General features: G+C 40.2%; 1 protein-coding gene across 1 annotated transcript in view; it reads left to right on the forward strand.

Moving 5' to 3' along the window:
* The first annotated feature begins 4,238 nt into the window (after nt 1–4,238).
* ghrhra (growth hormone releasing hormone receptor a) overlaps nt 4,239–24,479 on the forward strand; it is a 42,279-nt gene continuing 22,038 nt past the window's right edge. The window contains exons 1-2 of the mRNA XM_084913517.1: nt 4,239–4,485; nt 5,264–5,372. Of these exons, the coding sequence (XP_084769643.1) occupies nt 4,378–4,485; nt 5,264–5,372 (217 nt within the window). The 5' untranslated portion in view covers nt 4,239–4,377. The remainder of the gene's footprint in view (nt 4,486–5,263; nt 5,373–24,479) is intronic.

Consider the following 24,479-nt stretch of genomic DNA (forward strand, 5'->3'; position numbering starts at 1 on the left):
AATTTCTTGAATTAGTGAATGTTAGTCTTTAAATTTGCAAAATAAAATGTCCTTTTGTTTGGATCCTAAAGTGGGAGACTGCTGCATATTGGTTTGAGATAAACAAATCCCCCACACACACCTGCATGAAAAAAGGGGACTGACTCCTCTGGTTATCAGACACTCAGCTGCTTTACGGCATCCTTGCAACATAAAGATTGGCCTCCGCAGAATTGAAACCAGTGATCAAACAGGCGATGTCCAGCCTTGTTGAAATGCATTGTTTGAAAAACAAGTAATTACCCACCAGGCAGCACAAAAACCTTTTGTCCCCAGTGTGTGAACAGGTAACATGTTACAGGATCACCATTATGGGAAACCCGTGCTGAGGTGACGCCCTGATAACGTGTGACGTTTTTGCAAAGACATTTGTTTTTCAGTTTCACACCTGGAGAAAGATGAAAACCTTCACGACGCCCCTCTATTGTTTGATAGGAGCTCTGGTTGCAGTAAAATGTTCGATAGATTAATCACTCGGTCGCTCTGAAAAGCACTTCAAGGCTGAAACCTATATTCCTGTTCTTGGAAAGCTACTCTTTAGGGGAGGCTTTGGCTTTTTTAGCACTGCACTGCTCCACATTCAGATCTGAAAACTGTATAGGGTGACCCCATTTGAAAACCACCTTGAGCGTTCCAGTATAGACTGCATTGTTTAAAGGCATAAATACAGTAACACTTGAGTCCAGTCAGTGAATTTCTTGAAATCATTCTGGGTACTTTGACAGCTGTTCTTTTATTGCAGCCACATTTTGCAGTCCTTTACAGTAAATTGATACATTTATATTCTGCCAAATCATATATGTCACTCTTTCTAAACAGAACACAATCATGTAATGCATCAGCACTAACCTTGCATTCATTTATATACTCTTATTAAAAGAATCAAATCATGGATGATAATGAGCCTCTCAGTACTCTGCTTATTAATTCTCTTTTGTTCAAAGCCTGTTTTGATGCAGTTTAAATTGATAAAAAATATGTCTCGCTTTAAACAGGAAGAAAGTGTTGAGAATAGATTCCTTAATATACATCAGAGTTAAAGAGAATATAGTTTAGGATTGATTGTAATATTACAATATGGCCATTAATGGGTGTAAGAAGGCCTGGAATGGGAACAAAGAACTGGGGTGCAGGGCAGGAGGACAATCAACCCCCACCCCCAGGCCAGGAAGCAAGAGTTACTGAGGGTGAGGGGCAGACAAAGGGCAAACGGACACTACCTTAAAAGGAGGTGGGGGTCAGGATGTCAGCACCCTTGGCCACTGTACTAGTGTATTTCCATTGTGGGGTGTTTACTGCAGGGGGGAGGAGACCAGAGATTATAACTGTAACTGTTGTGTGGAGTTCTTTAGATCAGCCTTTAGCATAGGACTGCATAGGATGCAGTGTGCTGATCTCCAGATGCATCTGTAAGAATAATGGGTAATAAAAGGATTGTGTAAAACATGGAAACATCTCAGCGTGATCTCTACCAGGTCCAAAAGAATCGCAGAGACCGGCGTTGTCTCAACAAAAGTAACTACAGAATGAGACTTAGGGTGGTTTACCACTTTGGGTGATAGTGTTGACCTGTTGGTGTGAGAGGGAGATGAGCATTATTTTCTGAAGGAACATCTTTATTACACTTTTACTGTGCTTCTTTTTCCCCAACAAAGAACACCATAAATTCCTGCTCAGAGCAGCTCCGAGGCCAGATCTATCTTCCCACTTAGCCCCAGATTTACTATGTGGTCATTTCAAAACACAGCAAGCAACACAAGTGAAAAAATTAACACACACGGCCTTAGCAAATTGTCAGGTGAAAGCTAACACTACTGCTGCCCCAGCCGGTTTGTATTCAAACCAGTGTGTGTGTCAACTTGGATTTTTGCTTATCTTTAACTCCAATGATTAGTCATGAAAATTTTTCAGCCTCCTCTACTTTGGAAAGTGATGACAGATTGTAATGAAAAACATATTTTTTAATAACTTTTATTATAACAGGATTTTTGGGCAAAGATCATGTGAGTCATTTTGGGGGCACGGGGAACTTCCAGAGAGGAGAGCAGGTAAATATGGTTGCAGAAGATTATTTCGCCAAAATTGTTAACAAACGACTTGGATCCTTACTTTTGTTTTCTTTGTGATTGGCAGTTGGCTTCCAGAAGGCAGTGCCAGAGGAGAGTGGGCAGGCAGGTGAGTTTGAAGGAGATAAAAGCAGCTTGGATTTGCAGAAAAATCCTTCCTCTGCAGATGAACAACATGAAAGTTTCGCAAGTGACTTGAGTCCAAGCTTGGTGCGAGAACAAGGTCAGGAAACAGAAGGTATACTCAAGAACTACTCATGAGTTGAAATCCAAGTTACTGCTGCAAAGGTGACAACAACCAGGTGAAGAGTGAAGGATCTGGCCACCTGTCCAGGGTGTACCCCGCCTCTTGCCCTAAGTGGGACAGGCTCCAGCTCGTCTGTGACCCTGAATTGGATAAATAGAGGAAAATGGCTGGATGGACGATAGACAGGTATGGTGGCTGGATTGAGGGCAGGACACCAAGGCCTGACTCTACTCCACCTGACAGCAAAAGAGATAGCAGGAGATGAGAGAGACAGGAAGTGAAAGGATGCTGGCCTGCAGGGACCATGATCAACAGCGACTGTGACGCCAGATCAAAGAAGCAAGCTGATGGTTGTCTCTCACATCAGGCTAACTGTTAATTACTCATATTTAACAACTGCTGGCACACCTCTAGTAATTTCAGATATACTCAAATCAAACTGCTCATTGTTTAAAAAGATATTCAGCCCTCCAGCCTCAGGTACCTGCACAGTTATCACCATTTTCACAGCTTCCATAAGCTCTGATACCAGAGACTTTCTAAATATGGGAACTATGACTCTCTGGTCTCGTAGCAGGTGCTCACAAGTCCAGAATCAGTAGAACCCTATAGAGCTGTAACCTAAAAATGTAACACTGATGAGATAAAAAAAATGTTTTATTGTATTTGATAGAATACAGGCAAAGTTCTGGTTTTTATTTTTACTTTTGTTTTTGACATTTTGCTTTTTGCAAAGTACCTCTCTGTAAGGATGGGGAATGCCACAGCTCCAAAGACCACTTTACTGCATTTGCCATTTAGATTTCACACATCAAAGAGCAGCAGCAGAGAATTTCTGCCAGCAGCCACCTGACAGCACTCATCAGGGACCACCCCAACCAGCTCCTTTCAGATTCATGTACAATTTTTTATGCTTTGCTTCCAATGTGCTTCTAAAGTCTGTTGTACTTATCATTTTAAAAGCTACTGAGCGAGCATCTCCAGTTTTAAGTCGTTAACCAGTCAGCGGACATAAGCAGAGCATCAGTGTTTTCTCCAAGAAAAACAAAAGGAGACTAATTCATTTTATTTTTAATTCTCATGTATAGTCAGTAACATATTTGTCAAATTCCAGCTTTATTGCATGAAGCAGCTTTATCACGGACAGCTTTGGTACAACTGGATTAACAATAAGTAAACTGGCTCTGCAGTTTTATATAGCTCCAAATCAGAGTGCCAAAACCCCCATTTGTGTACCACTCAACTGTAAAAACACAAGTGCAGCATCTTTGTGTTCAATGCTAAACCCAACCCTTACCATGAAAGCAATTTAACAATATTTATTGCTAACCATCTTGAAAAAAAAAATACGGGGGGCGGGGGCAAATGCCCACACAAGCTGAAATGACATGGCACCTATGCTAATATAAGAATACGTACGGTTACGTACTGTTAATTTTGATTAAAATGCATCATCATTTTTGTGTGAGCATTACAATTGTTATTAAAATATATGACTAGTACATTTCTAAATGCTTGACACTTGCACTCCACCCCCTACACACAGGCGCCATCTAATAATGAACGTCGTTTAGTAGGTCATGATGTCTTCTGTTAATAATTAAATGGTTTGCCTATTAGCCTGTGTACAAATACAAGCTCTTTTTTTTTTTTTTACACTTTTAGGCTGACTGTTGGCATCTTATTCATAAACATTTACAAAATATAAAAATGTGACTTGAAAATAGGCCATTGGCTGTTTCTTTGTCTTCTTCTTCTTTTTTAAAATTTATTTATTTTTAATATCTCACACCCCCACTCCCATGTCTCTGAATGGCGATATTCATCTGCACACAGCAAGAGAGAGAGAGAGAGAGAGAGAGAGAGAAGCTTTCCTCTCCCTCAAGTTTCCAGCTGGCAGGGAGAAATAGGTTGGCAGAGTACATGCTCGCACCGAGGCTATAAAGAAGAAGTCAGGCTTGAAGAGGCGGAAAAAAAGAACAAATAAACCTGGATTTGCGCTCTCATCGGCATCCGGTGAGGGATATGAAGAAGACAGATAAGAACATGGAAATGAACTGTAAGGGTTTGAAAGGACGACAGGGGAAATTTGTTGTCCTCGTCTTTTATCTCCAGATGTTGTTCAGCCCCGTGGTGAGTGGCATTTTGATTCTTTTATTTACGCGCACTCGCCGCAGAATCTTCCTGTCTGCCAAGGTGCCGTTATCCATGAAGTGATTAAAAGCTGCTCAAAGTGAAACAAAGTCCCTTTGGTGTGAGCTTTTAACACGCAAAAACGCTTTTAATTAGAAAACGATCTTCTCAATTACGCCCTAATGACATCTTTACTTTAATACCCCTTTTCACATTGTCCTCTGCCTTCTTTCTCGCTCTCTCTCCGGTGCATGCATCAGACCTGAACGGCAAATGTCCTCATTACGCTGGAGGCGCTAATTAGCGACCGGCATCCATCAACCTGCGTCTTTATCAATCAAAGAGCAAATCAGCAGGGAAAACGTGTGTGTGTGTGTGTGTGTGTGTGTGTGTGTGTGTGTGTGTGTGTGTGGCCGGGAGGGATACAGAGATGTTGTCATACAGATCGGAGAATGAATTCGCAAAAAACGGGACCTGTTCTTTAGTATGATTCAAATTCTGGCTCAAAATTTCAACTTGAATTAACTTGTAAACATCAGGGAAGTCACGCGTAAATGTCGTTTTTCTTTTCTAGAGTGCATGCTCGTTATCTGCTCTAAAACTATGTCTGTTGTTGATGTTTGTTTAATAAACTGCATTTCACTTCCAAGTCGCTCCCCCCCCCCAAATTGCTGCACCGATTGGCACCATAACTCCATCAGGCTCCGAGCGAAAGAAAGTCAGCTTGTGCACATGTGTCTGCTTTCCTGCAGATAACTTAGTTGGATCTTATTTTCAGGCCGAAGCAATTCATCCGGACTGCGCCATCATCTCCCAGCACCTGAGGGCTCGTGAGATATGTAGCCAGACGAGGAGGAGCGAGGCGCAAAACCAAACCGACCACAGCGGTGGGTTCGCGCGCGCGTGTGTGAGTGTGTGATGCTGCTTTCTGTTTCTGCAAACACGCAAACATTTCAAGAGATAAGCAAGAAACGTTGGCGCACTGGGAGAGGATTTTAATAGACTGGAATGTGGGCTGAACTAAAAAAAGGAGTTTTGAGATGGGCTGGGGAGTGAAAGGTACAATAAAACGCGTTTTTACGCTCACAGAGGAACACAGTGCAGGTTAAAGTTTCCGCTATTTGCAGTTTGGTTGGATGTCTTCTTCTTTGTGCTGTGATATTTGCGTCCTTGTGAGAGGCAATTTGCTTTCAACAGGAAACAACAAAAAAAAGAAAAAAAGAAAAAAAGAAGAAGAAAAAAACCTTTGATTTTATTCATTTTTATGGGGGCAAAGGCTTTTCATTTATTCAAATAATTATTCATTGAGGAAAATATGCTTGGTATAAACTGAATATGTAACAATCAAGTATTTTTCATTTGACCAGATTCCATTAAATTGAATATACTTACGTAACAAAATTACGTGGAAAATTAGTGAGCATTTCTGAACATAAGCATATTTTTGAGTGAAATCTATCCAAGCACGGCATGCAGGATGCATATCATAAAGACCAAACATATAAAAAGAACCATACCGGTGAAAACATTTGGAGCCTTCATCAATGAGCAATGAGCAAGTAAACCACTTGAATTAACTGAAAATTATGTTTACATAAGACATTTCCTTTAAATTTTCCATTTTTTTTAAACCTGCATTTCTTTTATAACACAGCTTTGACTGGTTTCCCTTCTTTAAATGACCTGTTTTGACAAACCAGTGACAGAAAATGTACCAGCGACCACCTATACAGTTTAACCTCTGAGGAGAGACCATGGTTTTAAAAAGGTCTGAAAAGATCAGCTGATTAACCCAATTTTACTTTTTAACCTTATCAACCATCCATTTAAGCTTCTGTAGATGCTTTCTTTCTGACAACGATCACAGTAATAGGTGGTAAAAGTTCATATGTCTAATGGAATAGAAATAGCAACAGAAAGGACTGTAGGCATGTAAAGTGACAAAACAGACAAAACAATATAGAATATGCCTCTATGATTAAAATCGAATTATAATACAGGATAAAAAAATAAATAAGCAGAACACAATACATTTAAAATAGTGACAAATTAATTCACTTGTATTGTCTGTACAGCTTTCAGGTACATTTTGTGCTCCTTGCTCATTCTTTAGTTTTTACACCCCCACATAATATGATATTCCTACTTTTACTTATGCAAATGTTACTGTTTGTCATGTGATAGTATATTAAGAAGAAGTACATCATAGTAACATAGACATTAAAACTATAGTCTATTTATTTGTAGTAGTTCAGCTGTGTTAAATCCAGTAACACCGGAAAATTGTGTTGGTGCACTACTTTATCTCCATAATGACCTTTTTCTCACTCTTGTCACCTTTACTTCCTCCTGGTGAGGCCTCACCTGCTCATTCTTCCAATGTGACTCACTCATTATTATTATTTATTTATTTTTTAAAATTAATGAACTTCCATCTCCCCGTGCACTTTAATGTCTCCATAGCAGACATTTCATCAGATACTACCCTAATACAACAACAACTTAAAAGTTCCCTTCTGTGAGAGTGATGAACTTTAACATTTCCAAACTAATTTGATCTTAATTAATAGTGAAGTGGCACAACACATCGGTGCAAAGTTGTCATCTGCTGCTCATTACTGAGACAAATGTCTTTTGATAAAATGTGTGTTTGTGCTCCATTTGCATAATAGCAACTGTGCAGATGACATGTGTTATCATGCAGAGATAGAACCCAAAGAGAAATGCAGATCACTCCTGGTGGTAAAGGGCCCAAACAGATGTTACATGAGCTGTACCAGTTTGAAATGTGACGCCATTAGCTACAAATTTGAAAGTGATGGTTTGATTCAATCTAATGCCTGTTAACACTTATTTGTGTTGACAGTTTAATTTGTTGGTTGCAAAGAAGTACTCTGTGCATCACAGTGTATCGCCTGAAGTCCTGCAGCAGTCTGAACCTATAATAGGGTCACCTGATCCACCCAAGTATAGGTTTCATCACATAGGAAAGTGTCTGTCTTCTAAATCCAAATTGGGAGCTGGTTGCACAGGAGATGGGCGTGATAGCTGAAGGTTCTGCCTCCCATTTTACTTTCAGAAACTCTAGAAATCACAAGTACGCCAGCAATCTGAGAGTGAAGTGCTGTAGTGTCATAATGTGGTATGAGGTCTTTAAGATCTGATAGGGCCTGATTAGTTCAGACTCTGCATGTGAGGAAAAGCATTTGAAATTCAATTCTGGCTTTTACAGGGAGCCAATGAAGAAATATTAATAAGGGAAAAACACAATCAAAGTTGGTTGTGGCTCAGGTCTTAGAGCAGGTCATCTACTAATCCCTGGCTGCTCCAGTCTGCATGTCAGATATCACCGGGTAAGATATCAAGTTTCTCTACGATGCCCCGGCTTCATTCGGATATAGCTGAATATCGTCTGCATAGCAAGGAAAATATATGCAGTGTTTTCTAATAATATTGCCCAATGGAAGCATGTATGATGTAAAGGATACTGGTCCCGGCACAGATCGCTATGATATTTTGTCCAGAGTGCCCATTTACATGCTCTCATCTGTTTTAGTCTACATAGAAAGATAAGTCCTTCAAGTTTGCGGACCTTTAAAATCTTTAAAAAATACTGTTGATTACTATGGAATTTAAATTTTAACAATACTCTAACTTTCTGTCCCATCATCAGGGGGAAAATGTATATTTGTCCAAACATCTGTAAAAGTAATAATATCTTCACAGTTAATAAACAAGAGCTTTCTAATGTACAGCTTGTCATTGTGAGTATGTTAGCATGCTGATGCAACAAGAGTATACTCAGCTGTTGAGAAAAGGTTAATGGGGTAGGCAGGTGCACTTTTAATGCTATTGGAAATGCCATGCTGTCATCTAAAATACAATACTTATGTAATTTCTGTTGCTGCGTTACTTTTATCTTCTGAAGCATCATCAATGTTTGAGGGTTCATTTTGTCCATGTTTTCTTCATTCTTCTCCCCTGGAGAGGTCCTTTGGAACATTGGGGGAAATCTGCTACACAGCAACCGATTTCTGTAATCATATTAAGTTTTTTGGGTTATGCAGCAATATAATGTATTATTTATTTGCATAAATGACACATTGAAAGAGAAAACAATTAAATATCCTCCTTTCTTTCTGGACACTTGCACAACAATCAGGTGATTTTGGTTCATGTGCAGGGAGGAGGAAAATGGCAAAACATTTACATTTTTTGTGGAGTGGTGATATGAAGATTACTTTTATTATTGTTGCACATAAGGAATTTGTGACCAGGGTAAAACAAATACATTATACTGCTAATCCAGCATTGGCCATGTGCAAACATCTGCACAGACAGCATGCTAAAACCAAGCCAGTTAAAGAAGCCAGAGTGATGTTAAGGCTGAGTGAATGCTTATTCCAGCCCAGCAGCATCTTCAACAGGTAACAAAGGCATCAAATGCACTGGAAAGAAGAGGAATGAAAGTCAGTAGAAGCAAGTGTGAGAGTGAGAGGGAGACAGGCGTAACAGTGAAACTGTAAGAAACAGAGGTAATAATGGTAGGTGAGTTTAAATACACAGGGTGGAGATTGTGCAGGCAGGGCGGAGTAAGGCAGAGTGATTTGTTAAAAAAGAAGGATATCAGCAAGAGTGTAAAAGGAAGGTTTACAAGATCGTCGTGAGGCTTGCTATGATTTGGAGATGTTGGCACTGACAAAAAGACAGGAAGCCAAGCTGAAGATGTTAAGGTTTTCATTCTAAATGACTAAAATGGACAGAATTAGAAATGTGTACATCTGAGGGACAGTGGACAGTGGACAGTGTCTGATAGACAGGCAAGGCCAAGATGGTTTAAACATGCGCAGAGAAGAGATGGTGGATATACTGGACAAAGGATGTTAAGGATGGAGCTGCCAGAAAGGGAGTTAAAGAGGAAAACCACAGAGAAGTTTCATTGATGTAGTGAAGGAAAACATGTGGAGGGTTGGTGTGACAGAAAAAGATGCTGGGGATAGGGTGAGATGGAGGCAGACTATCCACTGTGGCGACTCCTAAAGAGAGCAGTTGAAAGAAAAAGAAGATATCTTCAAATGCTGTAGCAAGGGCATCAAATATATGTCAGGCTTTTATGCATCTCTAAGTCAGCAGAACAGAGGATCTCTCAAAAGAATTCATTCAAGTGACACCAAGTTAGCTGCATCATCTGGCTGTCTAGCAGTCCTCATTAATTCCTTATTATTATCCTTATTATTTCTTTTTTCAAAGCTTTCCAGGCATTAAATGAGTTGCTTGTGAGATTGAAATGACAAATATGATTTTACCAAAAAACTATATAAACAAATACACATGAGATCAATCCCTTTCTGTATTGATCCAGCCGCTGGATTGGAGTGACTGTAGCTCAGGAGGTACAGCAGGTCATCTACTGATTGGAAGATTGGTGGTTAAATTCCTGGCTCCCCCAGTCTGCATGCCAAATACTAACCCCCACCTGCTCTCCGATGCATGAATGCGTATGAATGTATGTTAGTTAGGAAGCACTGACAAAGCATAGACAACAGTGCTTGTGTGTATGAGTGAATGCGGTGTGTTGTATAGAGTGCTTTGAGTACAGGAGAGTAGAAAAACGTCATATAAGAATCAGTCCATTTACCATTCCTTTCTCTCATAAATGAACTGATTGTTTGCAACTGATGATGCTTTTACTGAATTTCAGTTTCAGAATACTTAACAATGAACCTTCTGCACATTTTGAATCTTTGGTAAAAATATTGCTGAAGATTATCTAATATTGAACATATCAGTATAATTACAAAGTAAACACAGAAAATTAAAAAAAACCTATAACTCTGATGTGGGATTAGTAGGGATGGAAATTTAGTGATTCAAATGTCATTATCGACATCACTTACCGATTTGATTCTTTATTGATTCTGACTGATTCTTATGTACTCCAAGGAGAAATAACTACTCATTACTACTCATTACATTACATTTGCATTTCTCTGTAAAATGACAATTTGAACCATTTAACAATAAAAACCTAAAGTCTTCAAGTTGTCACACACAAATCCGTATCCCATTGAATACACGGTCGCCAGAGTGATTCTACTTTTTGAAACATGAACAGGTAGAAATGCGGGCTACAGCCAAGCTTCAGTTTGCTACCTGCTGAAGTTCAGGGTCTGGCTGTTGGGCTGGGTTAGGCATTCACTTAGCTTTAACATCATTCTGGGTTACTGGCTAGCTTAGCATTAGCATGCTGTCTGTGCAGATGCTTACAAAGAGACAAAGTTGTGTTAGCAACATAATGCAGCTGTTATTGTCCTGGATGCAGTTTTCCGTTTAACATTTCGCTCTTGTTTTATAGTGCAATGAAATATAAATAAAATGTCCATATCCACGCTGCATCACCAATTTCCTCCCCCACACACTAAGTGAAATCAGCTGATTGTAGCACAAGTGCAGTTGGAACCAATGAACAGGATGAGCAGGCAAGCAGAATAACAATTCCAAGGAAATGAACTACTGGGAATCGGTTCTCTATAAGATTCCCATCCCCAGGAATGAGAACTTTTGCCACTGCCACGACATCCTCCTTACACAACCAACTCAGACTTACGGCAAGCATTGTTATATGTCACCCAGAAAAAAAAAAAGTGTGTTCAATCAATAGATTAATTTTCAAGTCGCTTTAAAAATCAATCTCATAACAATGAATACACTCATTGTCATGGTAAGCTGTGTGGCTGGCAGGATGAAGGACCCAAATGCAGAACTAAGAACACAGAGGAAACACACAGCAAAGAGGGCACAACGCAACAACAGACAGAGGAAAACACAGGGCTTAAATACACAAGAAGGTAATGAGGGAACGAAACACAGGAGGAGAGCACAGCTGGGAATAATCACACATAATGAGACAAACAGGAAGCAAAACTAAATATACTGCAAATGGGATAAGGACTATCAAAATAAAACAGGAAGCATGACAAATATGTGAATGCAGACAAGACACTTTAACAGTATGACTGGGGGAATGAAAACAGAGACAGGACTAGAAACTGAGACATGGAGACATGAGTGACCAGGGGAACAGAGGGAACAAGAAACACTGAGACAAGAGTAACTAAACGTGGAACACAGGTAAGACACAGAAACCAACCGACCCAGGACCATGACACTCATGTTTTCTAAAATAACCATATCTGGGGCCAAAGTACTTGTTCTTCATAAATATACTCCAGTATGTGCTGCTCTAGAAGTAGTAAGTCAAATGTTTCTATTGCAAAATATGATCATGTGATCATAATCAACCATATGTGTACAGTCATCCAAAAAAGACAAAGACACAAACAAACAAACAAACCAAAAAACATCTGTTTGCACAATAAACATTAACATTAATAACACCGAGAAGTCAGTTCAATTCATGCTGTATAATAAATGAAGATGTTATTGAGTTGCTGCCTCAGTGCTGCTCGGGAAACGCTCATTTGTGTCCAAAGTTACTTCATACGTCACTGTTAATCCTAAATGGGGTGACATTCATGGCTAAGTGTATAATACTCTGGAGATGTCTGTTAATCAAAGCCTAAGAATAGATCGCTGCTTAGTGTGGGTTAAAACCCTTTGATCTGAAAGGAAATGTTTAAAATGAATCATCAACCTCTCGACATTTCAGTTAATTGTAAACTCTAGCAGTTTATAGAACTCCAGAAGCACTGGGGAATAAAACATTTCAGCTTCTGAGATGATTGTTTGCAATTCCCCGTGCAGTTGAACACAAAGATGTCAGAAACAGTATAAGTTTCCATAATTTGGGGTTTTGGCTGCACTCGCTCAGGCTTTTGTTACATGAATGAATGAGGACAAATGCAAAAATCCTTAACATAGATCACATAATTGTGCCTCTTTCATTGACACCTCTAATCTCAGGCTCAGTGTCTGTATGACTCAAGCCCAGAGATCTAAGTTTAAGCACTTCCAAGTGGGAACTCTCTTATGGGAATTATTATTGCACCACTTGAGAGACAGCAAAAGTTTAATTTGAAGTTGGAAGCAACACAACATGTATGAGGAACACAAAACAGCTCGAGGTAAACAACTTAATATAAAACTTGGTGCATATACACTTCAAAGGACCTGTTAAAAAGGCCTGCGGAAACAAATATGGAACAGAATGAAGAGTCTGCAGTCTTCTGACAGTCCTGTGAGAAACATGGACAAGACAGGATTGTAAGTTGTAAGCTGCAGCTAACGGCAGTGTCATGCTTGAACTAACTTGTATCACACCCTGTCAGAGCTTGTTGAAAATCAAAAGGTTTTCATACTGTTCCAAATGGCCACACTTAACGGCAGTGAAAAGTGAGCTGTCGTAGAGAGTGACGATCCATTTATCCATCCTGGGTCTGCATTTAGGAAGTGCCCAGGAAGCATCCCAGTCAAATGCCTCCTTTGACCTTGAAATACTTAAACTCTCCAACCCAGAGTATCTACCCTTTTACAGCCGAAAAAAGGGTAGATTTTCTCACCCAGGAGCATGTTAAATATAAAGATTGTTTTTAATACTTAGATGAAAATCTTTGTGACTGTTTCTATTGTAGATCCAGCACAAAATACTATATTTCCTCTATCAGGCTTTTGGCTGAGTCAGAACAAAGCGTAGAGCCCTGCACACTTCAGATTTCATCCTGCTACTTCTATCAGCATTCACATCATCACTAAACACTATGATCCAGCTCAATGCATACCCATGATATAATATCACATCCACGATATTTGACATTAATGTTGGATGCTTCAGCTGTTTATGATCTTCTCCATACTTTTCTCTTCCCATTATTTTGTTACAAGATTTTTTTTCAGATCTGTGCAGGCTCTTTCAGATGGTTTCTGTCAGAATCTAATCTGGCCCTCTCTGTTTCTTTTTATAAAGGTGTCCCTTGATTGTACACTTGAGAGTGTTCTTGACTTGGTTAGAGGTTTTGAAGTTGTTTTTCTTAACCATGGAAATAAGCCATCATTCACTTTAGTTGTCTTCTTTGGTCTTTCGGGGCTTTTGAAGTTGTTGGGCTGGTCAGTGCATTAAATCCTTTCAAGAATGAACCAGATTGTTGATTTGGCCGCTCCTAAATTTGTTCCTGATTAGTTTATTTTGTTTTTTCAGTCCAATGGTCAATTGCACCAACATGTCTTTGGGTCTCCTATTTCAAATTACACTGAAAATCTGTACAACACAAAGTCAACACTTCAGATATCATGTCTGCTTCAATAATCATGAAATTCCATGAGGGAACAGGTACCATCTGGCCATGAAACTGCTTGTCAGTCAATTGTTGCACTCATTTGAGCTTCTGAAAATGGGGGACTGTGTGTAAAAATGATTGAAATTCCTTAACAGTTAATGCAAAAAATCTTTAAATCTGTTGAATTAAGTCCTGCAGTCTGCACTTCAACCACATGTTGGTTGTTTGGTTTCAAATCCATTGTGGTGGTTTACAGAGGCAATACTGCAAAAATTGGGCCAAAAAATTTGTCCCAGAAATTATGGAGCTAACTGTAAATGGTGAACCACTCACTTTTTAAGTAAAATGGATTAAAATTCTTTTTTACACTACATGGTCAAAAATAGTGGGCAAACCTACACATTGCACCTACAGGAGCAGTTCAGCCTTCAAAACCCATGAAATGAAGCTCCCAGTGCACAGGTTTTGTGCTGATGTTAATGCCAGCGGAAGTTTGGAGCTCTGCAGTCGAGTCAGCAAAGCATTGGGGAGTTTTACTACTCTGCAGCTCAGCACTTGGCCAACCCACCATTTACCTCTACGTAGTTTGTCACTTTTGCTTTTCTAAACATTTCCACTTTGCAATAATATCACTTACAGTTGATCATAGAAAATCTAAGTCGGAGGTCATTTCACAATCTGGCTTTTCTATTTACTTTTCCCGTTACAGTACCACACTCAAATTGATAAGCTCTTTAGAATGTGGTAATGGGACGGAAAACACTAGAATTAGAAGATTAAGAGGTGTGGTCCAATACTTTTATCTGATATAGTGCGTTTATACCGAAACAATCCACATCTGTCACCTTAAGACAAAAGGTTGACTCTGTTCATCTGGACGTAGCGTTTTCAGTGGGAGAAACGTTTCGTCACTCATCCAAGTGACTTCTTCAGTCTTAGGTGACTGCAGGTTTCCCCAATCTTATAAACAGTACATTTGCACAATGACTGAAACCAGCACCACTGAATGAACAATCGGCTGAGAGGTCAGTTTCTTGATCATTAATATGCAAATTGTCATGACCATTGATCAAAGGCCATGAGTACCATTTACAAAGAGTTGTGGAATGCCTGCAATTACACCATTGTAAGATGGCGAAAGACGTACCCTTAGGCTTCCTGCTCAATTCCAAGCTGGTCTTTCCCTTTTAATCTAAGACCCTTCATATTGCAAAACTCTGCAAATTAGTGGTGTAGAAGTACAGAGTGGTTAAAAATAAAGTAAATTTGTACTTACATACATGAATATTTGAGTAGATTCATGAATTTCATTACTAAATTGCTGTGATGTAGTATTGGCAGTGGGTGCACTTCAAAGCATCCACATCTGTTTTTTCCTGTGTATAGTAAGCCCACGTGCTGTCACTGTGTCAGGATATGCCAGTGTCCTAATTCACACTGTCATCGTGCACCAAGTCTTTAGAAAAGCAGCAATTTTAGCACATTTGGTTCCCATTTTGGCATCTTCTCACCTTTACAGCTTCATAGAGCTTCTATATGGAGCTTTCAATACGTGGTACAGGTACAACCAACGGCATACAGTGCACTCTAATATTAGATATGTCTGACTTTTAATGAATTTACCTGCCGCTTTACATTGTAGCAAGTTGATTTAAATTCAACCCTACAAGCTGCCAGATCATTTTTGCTCTGCACCTGAAATTCAATAATTAAATCAGGTCTCCCTTCAGCTATTCTCTTCTTGACTGTCAACAATGCTGCAGCTGAGAAAACAGATAGGACTCCGGTTTGGGTTTGTTCGTTCTCTGCCATGAAACTGAATTATTTTGTAACTGTTCTCTTTGTTCTGTAAGGATTAGACCTCTCTGTGTAAACCTGATGACAATCCTCCCACATACAGTGTGCTTAAGAAGACGTTTCCCTCTCACCAGATTTAAATTTGAGGATCCGGTTTTGTCTATAATCAGTGAGAAATATCTGCAATCTTGGAGAATGCATTTTCCTAATCCTTGGTGACAGTTTAGTCCTTGTATAAATCTTTTATTTCGAGCTTAACCCCAGCAGGTAGTTAACTGCAAGCTTGTATCCACTATGTAACCATTGTTTTTACTCAGAACTTTACTTTAATCGCCTTATCCACAGTAGATCTTACCCCCCTCACAACAAGATGCTCTTGACAGGGAGTGGTTTGAAAAGCATTGTTTCTCAGGCTGTGATTAATTCTGGCTTAGTGTGGATGGAAAGCCATGAGAGAGGAGAAGAGGCTCTTTTATAATTAGCTGGTTTAGTGGAGACATAACAAGCTTTTTTTTTTAGTAATTTTTTTTTGCTGCACATATTTGTCTTTAATAAGATTAATTATGGTTATTTTGCTTTTAAGTATCACAAAAAGCATACAAGCTTTATCTTGGAACTGTCACAGACAGCCAAAGGGATCCAAAAGAAGATTGTGGTACAGACGAGAACAGTTTATTACCAGGTTTGCGGTTTAATTACATTTAATTAGGGTTGCCCAGAGATTGTGGGTTGCAGAAGGTAAGTGTGAGTGAGTGATCAAAGGTATGCTGAATTAGCTGAGCAGGAACTGGCTGAAAGAGGGAGTTGCAGGATGAGGTTAACTAAGTATGCAGCTCACTGAGTGCTGCAGAGCTGGGCAGGAAAGTTTTCATATGCCCTACTATATAGTTGTAGTGCAAAGGGAAAACAGCTGCCAAGGGCAAGGGGCGATGTACACAGGGCGCCAGTCCACCACAGAGGTGTTTCATATGTTCTAGTTCAAAATTAAGGACCGAGGTTTCCTCTCCTCTCACTGTTGACTAGGGCGGTGTCCACCATACCAACAAGCAGCTAAAAGTGGTGGCAGGGACTAACTTCTGTATAGATTAAATTAACTAAAGCAGAGGTGCAGAATTGCATCTAAGCTTTATTAAGGCATTTGCATTTTTCTAAACAGAGAGGGGACCAAAAATGTGGCAGTACAAGAAAAGTACGGATATCAGAATTATCCAGTGGACATCAAGTGTTCAGTGTCTGCATACAATTTTCAAGACAATCCATCCAGTAGGTTTTGAGTTATTTCATCCCAAAGAAAGACTGACACTTCTAGTCATAATGGAGCCAACAGATGAAGACATGAACTGTAAAACATGCATCGTCTGCGTGTTTGGTTGTGACCTGCTGTGTTAAAACAACCCCACAATTCATAGCGCCAACCCTTGAGATACCAACTCACCGAACAAACACTGAGTGAGATGACAGATGATGTGAAGCATCACTCCACACAATCCCCTTTGTCATTTCTGAATCCTCGACTTCAGGAACATCAGACCGAGTCAGCCTGACAGCCACACAGTCCAACCATCCAGGGGTCTAGGCGAATAACCGTGCACCCCTGTTTCACTATCACTTCCCAGGGTTACGACGGGTTGCGGATTATCTGATTAGATGAGTGCAGTTGGTTTTGTGGGACAGAAAAACATTATCATAATGGATTATACATGGTGGCTTTATACATATGAAGTGAGGCACAGAGAGAAAATGGGAATTTCACTCTGACAGAGTCACTGCTCTGTCTCACATAAATGTCAGCAGCCACTACACGGCTTAAAAATCACCTGCAGGGCTCATGACTGAGTGCTGAGCTGTTTAATCTACTATATAATGAAGATTATATCAGCCTTTATTTATATATATAGATATAGATCTATCTCTCTCTCATATATATATATATATATATATATATATATATATATATATATATATATATATATATAATAAGGGCTGATGTAATAAAGGCTCTCAGCTACCCTATCTTCTGTTTGCAAACCAGCGCCTTCCTCCAGTGTCTGCTTTTGGGTCCACTCTAACAATCACACCGGCGCACCCCGCCATGACACTCTCGGCCTTCCTTTCTCTGTATCTTCATTCAGATGACATGAGGGAAATTGGCAGACGTCCTGACAATGAACTGTAAGAGACAAAGGACTTAAATACACACATGAGGTGATCAGGGGAAGTGGAGACACATGAGGAAAACAGCTGACCAGGATAAACATAATGATGGACAGGAAATGTAAACTAAAACACAAACACATGGAAACTGGACTTTCAAAATAAACAGGAAAACATGACAAGACACAGACATGACAGCATTAACCAGGCAGACCAGAAACATGACAAGATAAAGAGGGAGGAAGGGAAGAAGATATAGAGGGAGGAACATTGGGACAGAGGAAGATTAAGAGGAAGGGAGGAAAATAGGTAAGGAACGAGATAGGGACAGAATAAATGGGGGTAGAAAGGCAGTGAGGAAGATAGGGAAGAAGACGGAGAGGGAAGTAGATGGAAGAAAATTAAGGGAAAGAGGATGGAGAGAGATAGGGTTGAACAGGGAGGGAGATAGGTAGGAAGACATCAAGTGAAGAACTGTAGAAAAAGATGAGGGGGGAAGGGAAGGAAAGAGGAAGATAGGGAGGGAGGGAGGGAGATAAGAAGAAGCGAGAAAGGAAGCTTGAGAAGAATGAGAAAGCTAGGGGGTCAAGGAGGAAGGAAATCTTTGTCCTTAAAGGGCAATTTGTTGTACAGTCAGCAGAAATCACGCAACCATCAAGCAAAATGCAATAAATATATACAAATGTTTTTAAAAATGAGCAACATTAACATTAAGAACACAATGAGTAGATAAAGAAGAAGATGGAGGGAGTGAGGGATGAAGGGACATATGGAGGAGGACAGGGAGGAAGAAGGGGGGAGATAAGGCAGGAGGGAGAAAAAGGATGTTGATAGTCTAGTCAACAGGATAATTTGTAATGTTCTTTAATGAGCATAATAATTTTCAGTTCTGCTCTTGTAATAGGTAAAAATATGTTTCTATTGATACATAATAACCTTTAGAAACAAGCGATTGTTTCTGTATGTGTAGAAATCTCATTAGTTTCATCGGTTTCTCTACATACATCTTTGCTGCCCTTTGTCACTTTTACATAATTCACTAGCTTTCTATCATACACTGGTTTCTTTTTTCTCATCTGTTCTCTGATGTAATCCCACAGGCTGCCTTACTGTTTCTGCCTGCTTGTTACCTGAAATCACAAAGGTGGGAAAAATAAGGAAAAGTTTACTTGGAGATAAATTATCTGAATTTCAGGAGCGTGACCACGCCTCCGAACACTCCCCTTCCGGTTCTCATCTATATATATGACCACTCAGTTCTACAAGCTGTTCGTTCTCGTTTTCATGCCCCACCCTCCGTTTTTCAGTTCTTTCACTTCTTCACTTCTCATTAGTACATGGGGATCTGCCAGGCCCGGGAGCTGCCGCAAGTCCTCTCAGAGGACTTCCCCGAACTGCAGCTCAATTCATCTTTAAGCCATTCGCCTTTATCTACTAAAAAACGCTAAAATGGGGAAAACTCAATAAAAGGCAAACTCAATACAAAATTCACGGGAACTATGTACAGACCTGGGCATCAGTTCCCTCATCTGCAAATGGTTACTGGACTTCCTGACCAACCGCCCCCAACATGTCCGGCTGGATAACCACTGCTCATCTACCATCACAATGAACACCGGTGTACCACAAGGCTGTGTGATGAGCCCCTTCCTCTACTCCCTCTTCACCCACGACTGCAGACCTGCTGATGGTTCCAACACCATCATTAAGTTTGCAGATGACACCACGGTGATTGGCCTCATCAGTGACAATGATGAGGCCGCCTACAGGGAGGAGGTGGATTGTCTGGCTGAGTGGTGCGACACAAACAACCTGCTGCTTAACACCGAGAAGACCAAGGAGCTCATCGTGGACTACAGGAGGAATGCTGACCCACATCCACCCATCCACATTAAGGGGACGGCTGTGGAGCGTGTGAGCAGCTTCAAGTTCCTGGGAGTCCACATCTCCGAGGATCTCACCTGGACGACCAACTGCTCCAAGCTGGTCAAGAAGGCTCACCAGCGCCTCTTCTTCTTGAGGACTCTGAGGAAGAACCACCTGTCCTCAGACATCCTGGTGAACTTCTATCGTTGCACCATCGAGAGCATCCTGACCAACTGTATAACAGTCTGGCACGGGAACTGCTCTGCCTCGGACCGGAAGGCGTTGCAGAGGGTCGTGAAAACTGCCCAGCGCATCGCCGGAGCACCACTTCCTGCCATAAAAGACATCTACAGGAAGCGGTGTCTGAAAAGGGCTGGGAAAATCATCAGAGACCCCAGTCACCCATCACATGGACTCTTCACCCTCCTGCCCTCTGGGAGGAGCTACAGGAGCCTCCGGACTAAGACCACCAGGTACCGGAACAGCTTCTTCCCCACAGCTGTCAGACTCCTGAACTCTGCCTCCTGACATCTGACCCACGTTAACACATGGACTGAACATACACACACCCACAATGGACAACTGTACCCTCAAACACACAATAATAACATGGACTGAACCACCACTCACAACCACTAGCACTTTATATAGATACTGTAGAAATTATCCACATATCTAATTTATCTTAACTGCACTACTGTATAGCTCTGTAAATAATCATTCTGTACATACGATAATTTTTAACCCTACAACTGTTTACAACTTGCATAGTTCCCATTTCTGTATAACTGTATATCTCAGATTTCTGTAAAGTTATTTATTTCATATTCTGCATAGTTTTTCATATTTATATCCTGTTCATATCCTGTACATAGCTTGTACTCACTACAGCCTGTACATACCTATAGTTATAGAATATTCACAACATACTTCATACCGTGTACATTATAACATACCATAATAGACCCATTTCTGTAATATACTTACATATCTATATTATTGCTAATATATATTGTAATATATCTATATCACTAAAGCACTTCTGGATGGATGCAAACTGCATTTCGTTGCCCTGTACCTGTGCATGTGCAATGACAATAAAGTTGAATTCTATTCTATTTATTTCTTTAACATAAATGTCCAGGAACAACCAAGGGAACGAGAATATAACTCAAGCTGAGGAAACCGGGAACTGAAATGCCCTGGGAAGCCGTGATCGGGATCGTGGGAAGATGCAACAGAAAGGGGAAACAATTACTCGGGTGCAGGAGAACGGAGAGTCAAAACTAAAGAAGAATTAGAGTGCTGCGGCTTACAATCAGAGTCAGACCGTGGGGCTCGGAGGGGAGGGTGTCCGTGGGAAAATCCTAGCAGGGAAAGACGGAGACCGAGGGAGTTCTCTTGCACGCAGAACAGGCAGGAGGGCGTAATGTTAACACAGGTAACAAAATGCCTGAAAAACTCAGAGCTTAGGAGACCCAAGTTATTACCAAGAGTGACTAACGGACTGGGGTGGATCAGCCGTCCTGATCAACACTGAGGCAACACAAACACTCCCCAGATATTGCTCCCACGGACCATGACATAAACTACTAGACTAGTTTACCTTTTTAAATGACCTGATTTTGGATCATCTTTTTGTTTTTTACCGTGTTTTTAAATGGGTCCCGCCCATGGACACTAACAAAAACAAACAGGCACAAAACAAACCCCGATGGAGTCATCCAGGGAGAACTGAGAGACTCTGGGAACAAACTAAGAATAAACTAATCAGCAGTTTGTAAACTGGTGCTAGGGCAGATTTTAATAATAAACACATCTTTAAAATTGTCAGTTTTCACCAGGTTCTCACATTAATTGCAATTACCACAACAACAACTTCCAATTTTCTGGTTTGGAGCAGAAAGAGGCCTCCAGACTAGTTTGTCCTTGATTGTTGCCGTGCTTCTGAAGCGGATTCCTGGGAGTTCAGTAAAAATCTCTCATAAAGTATTATTACTCTCAGCAGTTTCCCTTTTTTTTCTTTCTAATCTTTTTGATGCTGTAGCATGCGGCAAAGTAAGGTATATGAGCTTGCTCTTGCTTTGGTTTAGAGCTGATCAATTTGCTTCTCTCGAGTTATAAAACTTTGTTATGAGCCAGTGTGAACACCTGAGATTTATATCTGCTCATAGACTGGATTCGGGAGTCCTGATCAGAATGTCTCAGTCTCACATCCTAAAAGAGATTTTCTTAATGAGAAGGTAATGAAAACTGTCTGCATGTTACATGGGGTTTCAGATAGTCCTATTTCTGATGATTTAGGTTTGCAGGCATCCTTCATTGTCCTCTGAAATCCATCCAAAAAGTTAATGGCCTGTAGGTAATAATCCAAGCTGAACTTCAGATTTTCATTCAGGGGTTTTCTGTGCCTGACAAATACAAACATATCATCGTTGTGTCTTCTGCACCGCACAGTTTTTTGTTTGGAAAATGTTAAGTTTCTGCCATTTTCCTAATAACAGATATGTACAGTAGCTGGAAAACGGACGATCGTGGCTCAAGAGTTGGGTGTTCGTCTTGTAATCGGAAGGTTGCCGGTTCGAGCCCCGGCTCAGACAGTCTCGGTCGTTGTGTCCTTGGGCAAGACACTTCACCTACCGCCTACTGGTGATGGCCGGAGGGGCCGATGGTGCGATATGGCAGCCTCGCCTCTGTCAGTCTGCCCCAGGGCAGCTGTGGCTACAACTGTAGCTGCCTTCACCAGTGTATGAATGTGAGAGTGAATGAATAGTGGTATTGTAAAGCGCTTTGAGGGGTCCCGAAAAGCGCTATATAAATGCAATCCATTATTATTATCCATAGCTGTCATCTTTTCCTGACTTAGTTTGTCCTGAAAAGGTATTATTTTGAAGAACCCACTCAGTGAGTTGCACAAAAACATCACTAGTGGACATAAGGTCAATCCGTCTGTGCCTCAAATGGTATCTTAAGGCCATCGGACCTACATCATGTGCTATATTACTTTTTATATATCTAGGTTATCATAAAGTGCAATTCTAGGAAAGAACATGAAACCCCAAACTGAACAAGCTCACTGAAATGAGTCACCAGATTTGAGAAAGTAGAGCACCATGGAGATTTGGCAATAAAAAATTATATCTTAAGTGACTTACTGCTTATTTTCTCACATACAGCCTCTGGTACACTTTTCCCTTTGTCAGTCACCAGTTAAGAAAGTATTTATTACATTAAGGGTCACAAACACAATCAAATGAATGGCAGCACTAGGACAAAATTTGCCTCACCAACATCCTGCCGAGTGCAGAGCAGTAATCTCCATTTCAGATGCAGGCGGGCTGTGTTTATGTTTTACTCAGAAATCACTCTAGCCTCCGAAACTGTTTTATGTTCCTCGAAGTTTATGGTGCCTGAGGATTTGATACTTTTTTCTTTTTTTCAGAGAAGAGATTTCCTGCTTAAAATGTATTTGACATTTATTTTGATCTCACCTCAGCCTTTGGGGTAAATGAAAAAAAATATCTGCTTACATTGCCTTTTTAATTCATCACTGCTGTTGACATTTATCCACGGTGCACTGAGATTACTGCAGATATTTGGTGCAGTACACGCTCCGTTTATCAGCACAATTAAAATTGATCAGACAAGCTACTCCATCCAATCATCCACTTTCTCCTGTCAAATCTGTCAACTCAGTGAAAAATGAATTAGTCCATTATACACCGGCGAGTAATCCACGGTTTATATAGAATGTAGTTGATGAAAAAAAAAAGTGAAAGCTTTTAATGTGGGCCAATCACAGCTACAAGACTGTGGACGGGACATGTCAGCTGGTGTTATGCATCACTTTGGATAGATTAGGTCAGGATTAATATAAATACCCAATTTTAATTATACGAGAGTGAATATGTGACTTGGCAATCAGGTCACCTGAATGTACTGTGTTTGCACATGAAGGCCTGAGGTTTAAATGCGTCTGCTCCGTTCTTCATAAATAAAACAGCAGGATGTATGTCACGCTGCAGGGAACACTTCATAACATTGCTGGAGTTCAGGGCTTTTTGAAATGTACTCAGTCTTTCATAAACATGCGAGATGCTGAGGCTGTTGACGGACGACTGAAAAGCATTAGATCTCATTTTTCCTTCGTGGTGCACATAAAGACACCAGATAATGTTGGTACTATAACAGAGATAATACAAACACTGATGTAGCATATAGCGTAATATCTACATAGCTTATTGGAGCTCAGATTCTTTTTTCAAATGTAAATATATTATTTACATATCTAGTATTTCTACTGTATTTCTCAAAGAAAATTGTTTTTAAATGATTATTTCTTTTACTTATCTATTTTATACGTGGATTTTTCTGTTTGACATCTGTTGTTGACAGTCAAGCATACATTTCATTGTACAGGGAAACATGTTTCTCTGCTGTGCATATGACAATAACTTTGAAACATAATGATTGTGCTTGATGGCGAGGGGATCATCACAGAAATTGCGAATCATCCTGAATGGCACAAAAATGTCTGAAACAAACTGTAATGTCAGTTTAATAGTTGTGGAGGTATTTGTGATCAAATGCGGCAATGGGGACTAAACACACAAACATACACACACTCACACACACTATCAGAAAACACGAGAAGGTTTTCAGACTCAAAACAAAGTTTGCTTCCTGTTTCACAGTCTGAGCCCTGAAGACGAGAGAGAATGGAATAATGATTCGTTGCTATTTTTCCAGATTGGTGTGACAGATTGGCAGAGCTAATCAGCTGAAGCTAATTAATTAAAAGTCCAGCATTGAAAATATACTCACGTAACATTCAGAATAGTCGTTTTTCCTTCCCATTGATGCTTGTGCTTGTTCATAAGGGGCTGACTGATTTTTGGGGTTTTCTGGGATCTTCACCTTGCAATATAAACAATTTGCCAATAA

This window comes from Perissodus microlepis, chromosome 18 (genome assembly GCF_051167445.1).
Source record: "Perissodus microlepis isolate ML-2025 ecotype Zambia chromosome 18, ASM5116744v1, whole genome shotgun sequence".
Taxonomy (NCBI): Eukaryota; Metazoa; Chordata; class Actinopteri; order Cichliformes; family Cichlidae; genus Perissodus; species Perissodus microlepis.